Here is a 6,777-nt window from a genome sequence, read left to right as displayed (position 1 = left end):
GACCTCCTGGTTAGACTACTGCAATGCTCTCTACATGGGGCTGCCCTTGAGGACCACTCGGAGGCTTCAACTGGTGCAGAATGCAGCCGCGCGAGTTGTGATGGGGGCTTCCCGATACTCCCATATAACACCTCTGCTCCGTGAGCTGCATTGGCTTCCGGTTGCCCTCCGGGTGAGATTCAAGGTGCTGGTGATGACCTATAAAGCCCTAAAGGGCTTGGGTCCGGGATATCTGAGGGAACACCTGCTGCCGGCATCAAGTTCCCTTCGTCCTGTGCGCTCCCACAGGGAGGGCCTTCTCAGGGTGCCGCCGGCAAAGGATTGCCGGTGGGCAACACCCAGGGGGAGGGCCTTCTCTGTGGGCACACCTGCCCTCTGGAACCAGTTACCCGTAGAGCTTAGGACTGCCCCTGATTTTCGTTCGTTCCGCCGGGACCTGAAGACCTGACTCTTTGAGCTTTCCGGCCAGGACTGAGGATTTTTTAATTTTTTAACTTATTGTAATTGGGTTTTTAATCAGAATTATAGGGGTTTTAGATTTTAATTAAGGAAAATTGAATCTATTTTAATTGTTATTAATTTTTGTATTGTGATGTTGTTTTAATTTGCCTTGTGAACGGCCCTGGGTCCTACGGGAGAAGGGCGGTATATAAGTTTAATAAATAAATAAATAAATAAATAAATAAATAAATTGTCTCTTTAGTTTGTTCACTTTCCATCTCTAAAATTAACAAAAAATTATACATTTTCTTAATTAATTTCTCATCAGAAGTTAACAATATCTTATCAAATACAGTTTGTTCTTTATAAAATCCATACAGTTTCACATCTTTTTCATATCTATTTTGTATTTGTAACAGTGCCCACCATGACATGTTGATGCCCTGATTTTCCAGCTCTTGTTTCGATTTTAATGTCCTATCAGTATTCAAAATATCTCTATATGCCTAAATTTTTTCAAAATCTACCAAATTTTGGTGTGAGAAAGCTTCCGTCGTTGATAACCACCCTGGGATTTTTACATATATTTTAGTTTTGATTTTTTCCCATACTGTTTGTCAAGCCCCGTGGGCCCGACAACACGAGGGGTGTTCAGGGAGGAGAGGAACCGCTCACCCACGTGCTCCAACACGGGAGCGGCAGGTCCACCCGCCGCCCGGCTTCCTGCTGCCGGCGCTCCGACAAGCAGCTGCTCCATGGCTTTCTGGTGTGCCTGCGTCGGAGCAAATGCCGCAAGGCCCTGCAGGTGGTCAGTAAGGCAGCCCGAATACAGCGGAGACTGCCATTGCCTGAAGGGGACTTGGGAGGACAAGGCTGTCTCCGTGAATGCCTGCCTTAACAACTGATGACAGAGACACCAGACAGGCCTGGGCCGGCACCGGGCGATGGACCGTGGGCTAGCACGGGGACGGGTTTGGGTGACAGACTTACCTATTGCATGGTGAGGGGGGCATGGGGAAGCACAGGCAGCGGGACATGCAAGGGGATGGAACGAGGGCGGAATTTAACAGGGGCTGGCTGGATGCTGGTTTGGTTGGGGGAAGGGTGGGGCTAATTGTGCATGTGTATAAGAAGCGTTGGGGCAGATAGCTCGCAACACTGACTTTGTAGATACCTGGAGTTTCGTGAGTAAAAGAATCCTCGTTGTCGACCGTACCATGTTTCATCATCTGGTTTTTTTCAGCGCGGACGGCCTTGACAGTAAGTCAGCGTTTCTATTCTGGTTCTTTGTTGTTGTGTTCTGTTTTGGCTTCCCAGCCGACCGACATGGCAGAGGGAACCCAGGGGGCTGGACCGGCAGCTGAAGGAGGAGAGCCAACTGGGGCCACAACACCCCTCAAGGTGGGAGAGCTAGTGGAGGCTCCACCCATTGTACGGCCCAAGGTCCGGGACCCCTGCCCCGTGCGTGCTGGCAGTGAGCCCCAGGGGACAAGTGGGCAAGCAAGCGGTGGGGAATGGTGGCTGAGTCCTGTTCTGGGACAGTTGGACACTGGGTAGGAACAGCCCCCTAGGCAGAGGAAACCGTTGCTAGAGTGGAGAGAACAACGGGTAACTGACGAGGAAGGCGAGGAGTGGAGTTATTCCACAGCACTGGGAAGCTACACCCTGGACGTTCTGAGGGACAGGTTTGGAGAACCCCGGCCCTGGACTCCACTCAAACCCGAATTCGATGCTGGCCGCTGGTCACAGGACAGAGTTGCCCCTGTGCGTCCGGGTCAAACCCGCTTCTGACTGGTGAGTTCTTGCTTCCGGGCCCCGCAAGGCTTTGGTACACCTCAGGAGGCCGTGCCATCTGTGCAAGCTCCAGTTGCTGCTCCTGCAACAGGGGTTGGTAGCTCTGCACAGTGCGCAGGACCACCAGCAGGAGTGTTGGGTTGGCAACAGCCGGGGCCCACAGCACAGAGACCGGGAGGCCAAACGGGTCCTTGGGGAGCAGGCGTAACGTGGGGCCTGCCACTGCTGGCGATGACATTTGACGGCCACCCCGACCGACTGGCCCTTTTCCTAAGTCACGTGATACACCATCTGGACAGATTCAGCTCAGTATATGCCTCTCAATGGGCAATGGTGATGGCAGTCACGACGGCGCTCCAGGGAGAGGCTGTGATGTGGGTGGCTAACTTGTATAGCAATCGCGCCAGAGAACTGGGGGACGTCGGGCTTTTCCTGGAGGCATTGCGGGTACGTTTCGAAGATGTCACCCGAGTGCAACGTGCGGAAGCTGAGATCGTCGGACTACGACAAAACGGCCGGCCGGCGACGGAGTACATCCGTGAGTTCCAGGAGGTGGCCGGGAAGCTCAGTTCGTGGCCCGAGCGGATGCTGATCCACCACTTCCGGAATGGTCTGGATGGGGCTCTCCAGAGGGCTTATATTGTCCGCAGAATACCCCCTAGGCTCCAGGAGTGGCTCTGGGTGTCGGTGGAGTTGGACGTCGGCTTGCGTGGTTGCAAAGGGTGAGCGGGCATCCTGGTCGAACCCTGACAAGCCCTGGATAGGTCGCAGCGGGAGGAACAACAGCCGGTGACACCAAAGACGACACCGACAGCACCACCACCGTGGGCCACACTCCGTTGCTTTCGGTGTGATCAACCAGGGCACCGTGTCGTGGACTGCCCAATACCAGCGCCTCGGACAGCGGCTGGCACAACGCCAGCATGAGGTGTTTCCCCTGGACGGTCTGTGGAGCGCTCCCGTGCTGCACGTCAAGCTCCGGGTGTGCCTCCCAGGAAAAACACCCAGACCGAGACAGAGGTGGACCTAGCTGATACCGACGGAGCCGAGGAACAGGAAGAGGACCCAATGGTAAGTGCACCTGTATGCCCCTTAACAGTCCCGATATCATTGGTGAATCCCAACACATGTGACAACATGGGGTTTAAAGCCTTAATTGATTCCGGTAGCACCCGCTGTCTAATTAGCCAAAACGTGGTGTCCAAAGTCGGTATACCGGTGGTGCGGTTGAAAGCTCCTATACGTTTTCAACAGGTGGATGGGTCTCTCCTGGGGGGTGCAACCATCACGCATGTAACCAAACCCGTACGCCTGGAAATGGGGGACCACTGGGAACTGTTGCGGTTTATCGTGGTGCCCACCATGACTGAGGAGGTCATTCTGGGTCTTACGTGGTTAGATAAATGGGGCCTGACCATCTGGTGGGAGGGGGGTTGTCGTCACCTGCGCCTCGGGATGGGGCCCCAGCCCCCAGACCATGAACGTGTGGAAGGAAAAAGGCCAGTTACAGATAAGGTCTGCGGGGCTGGGTCCGGGACAGAGGTCCAAGTGCCGCCAGAGTATTCCGATTTACTGGAGGTCTTCAACGAACATGAGTGTGATCTCCTACCGCCCCATCGCACCACGGATTGTGCAATTGAACTGGATCCGGGGGTTAAATTGCCCAAGCCGCGAATGTACGCCACGGCACCGAGAGAGATGCAGGAGTTGTGGTGGTACATAGATAAAAACCTGGCAAGAGGGTTCATCCAGCCTGCGTGTTCCAGGATGGCAGCACCTGTCCTCTTTAGGGAAAAAAAGGACGGCACTCTCCGATTATGTGTGGATTACCGTGGGGTTAACGCAGTGTGCGTCGAGCATTTATACCCACTACCCCTAATGAAGGACATGTTGGCCCATCTGGCACAAGGGAGGGTGTTCACCCGGTTGGACCTGAGAGAAGCCTATTACCAAGTACGGATCAAGAGGGGTGATGAGTGGAAAACGGCATTTAATTGCCCTCTTGGCAGATTCCAGTTCTAAGTGATGCCGTTTGGTCTTCAAGGGGCTCCTGCGGTGTTCATGCAGTTAATAAACTAGGTATTGCATGAACACCTGTATAGAGGGGTTCTCGTGTACCTTGATGATATTTTAATCTATTCAGAGACCATGGAGGAGCATATTGCCCTGGTACGGCAGGTATTAGGAAAACTCCTAGAGGCCCGGTTGTACGTGAAGCTCACAAAGTGTGAGTTTCATACCTCCAGATTGGACTACCTGGGCTATCGGATATCGGCAGCCGGGATCGAAATGGACCCCAAGAAAGCAGTACTGCAGTGGCAAGCACCAAGGACGCGACGCCAACTGCAGAGCTTTCTGGGGTTCGCCAACTTCTACCGGCAATTCATCCCATCCCACGCTGCAATTGCTTTGCCACTGATGGACTTGCTACAGACCAAGCAACTGTCCATGAAGCTGCGTCCAGGATTGAAAGTGGCATGGTCTGCCGAATGTCAACAGGCATTTGAGTCATTGAAAAGGATGTTTGCCAGAGAACCTGTTCTGTTACACCCCGATGCTACCGCACCTTTTATCGTTCAGGTGGATGCCAGTGATGTAGCAGTTGGAGCCGTTCTGCTGCAACGGAACAGCAGTGGTACACTATAACCATGTGCATACGCGTCAAAGAAACTAACGGCTACCGAATGGGCCTGGGCCATTTGGGAGAAAGAGGCCTTCGCTGTCCGGTGGGAGTTGGAGACATGGCGTCACCACCTGGAGGGAGGGGAAAAACCTTTTGAGGTGTGGACGGACCACAAAAACTTAGAGGCCTTGCAGTCACCCAGGAAGTTGGCCCCTAAGCACGTCCCATGGGCTTTGTACTTCCGACGTTTCAGGTTCACCTTAAAGTACGTACCAGGGGGGAAAAACTTCTTGGCGGATGCGCTCTTGTGGCTGGTACAATATGACAGCCATAGAGAGGAAGTGGTACAGGCCATCATACCCCCCTGTGAACCGGAAGCGATACAAGCTAAGCACATTGATTTGTGCTTTAAATTGTAAGCCGCCCTGAGTCTTCGGAGAAGGGCGGGATATAAATGGGATTTTTTAAAAAAAGCCACGGGGTGTGAGGAACTGGATGATGTATCACATCGTTTACGGAAAGCACTCAGGGAGGATGTTTGGGTACGTCAACATCCTAACCTTTTAACCCTGAAGGACGGACTGGCCTGGTACAGAGACAGACTGTATATACCGCAACCCCTCAGAGCCGCCGTGCTGCATAAGTGTCATGATGCAAAACAAGCCAGTCATTTTGGTTTTTTGAAGACACTGCACCTGGCACGACGGCAATTTTGGTGGCCAGGCATGAAAAGAACTATTGAGGAGTATGTAAAGAGCTGCCACATTTGTGCCACCTCCAAACCCTGGCCCGGCAAACCGTTAGGACTCCTGCAGCCAGTAGCCGATCCCTGCAGGCCATGGCAGGATATAACCATGGACTTTATAGTGGAGCTACCGGAAACCTGAGGCTATACAGTTATATGGACGGTTGTGGACCTGTTCTCAAAACAGCCTCACTTCGTGCCATTTAGAGGACTGCTGTCGGCCCGGCGTTTGGCGTGGATGTTTCTGACACATATTTACCGCTTACACAGCGTACCCAGGCAGATCATTTCGGACCAAGGGGTTCAATTTACGGCCACGTTTTGGCGGGAGTTTGTCCAGTTCATTGGATCGTCCCAGGGTTTAAGTTCCGGATATCATCCCTGTACCAACGGGGCGGCTGAAAGAGCTAACGCCACGGTGGAGCAGTACTTACGGAGTTATGTGTCGTACCAGCAAACGGACTGGGTGGACCTGCTGGCATTCGCAGAAGTGGCTCACAACAATGCGGTCCATAGCAGTACCGGCTACCCCCTGTTCAAGGTGGTGTTGGGATACGACTTTCTTCCTATCCCCAAGTACAGTCAGGAGACGGGTCCCCCCTGTCAACCCAGGGAATGGATGGCACAAATGGAGGGGGTATGGAAAGCAACCAAGGAAGCATTGAAGAGGGCTGCTAGCACACACAAGGAGCAGGCAGATAAAAAATGGCAGCCTTTCCACACCCCTAAGGTTGGGGACTGGGTGTATTTGTCTACGAAGTACCTGCAACTGCGTTTACCGGGTAGGAAGTTAGGCCCAAGGTTTATAGGGTCATTCCAGGTTACCCAGATCATCAACCCAGTGACAGTACGGCTTAGGCTGCCCAAGTTCCTTGGCAAGATCCACCCGGTATTCCACAGCGGTCTGTTGAAACCGGCTCCTGTGACTGCAGGGGTGGTGGGGAAGGAGCGCCCTGGACCCGTACATGATGACTATCATGAGGTACAGGAAATCATTTATTCCAGGATGCGGAGGGGTAGGGTGCAATATTTACTGCTCTGGAAGGGATACCCGGCATCCGAAGTGTCGTGGGTAGTGGCAGGGGATTGTTCTGAACCAGCCCTCTTCTCTCAACCCCTATTTCAAAAGAAGAGACTGGAAAGCGTCCAAGGCTAAAAGGCTTCTGCCAAGATT

The 6,777-nt window shown here is 53.2% G+C and overlaps 1 protein-coding gene across 1 annotated transcript; it reads left to right on the top strand.

Moving 5' to 3' along the window:
- Positions 1-4,383: 4,383 nt before the first annotated feature.
- Positions 4,384-4,881, top strand: LOC310648297 (uncharacterized protein; the record flags this gene model as incomplete). Its single annotated transcript, XM_083376063.1, has 1 exon — positions 4,384-4,881. The coding sequence occupies one exon, from the start codon at positions 4,384-4,386 to the stop codon at positions 4,879-4,881; it is 498 nt and encodes a 165-aa protein (XP_083232189.1).
- Positions 4,882-6,777: the final 1,896 nt, after the last annotated feature.

This window comes from Vipera ursinii, assembly GCF_947247035.1.
Source record: "Vipera ursinii genome assembly, chromosome: W".
In the NCBI taxonomy this organism is placed as follows: Eukaryota; Metazoa; Chordata; class Lepidosauria; order Squamata; family Viperidae; genus Vipera; species Vipera ursinii.
Note: the sequence above shows the minus strand (reverse complement) of the source record. Positions and strands in the feature narration are given on the sequence as shown.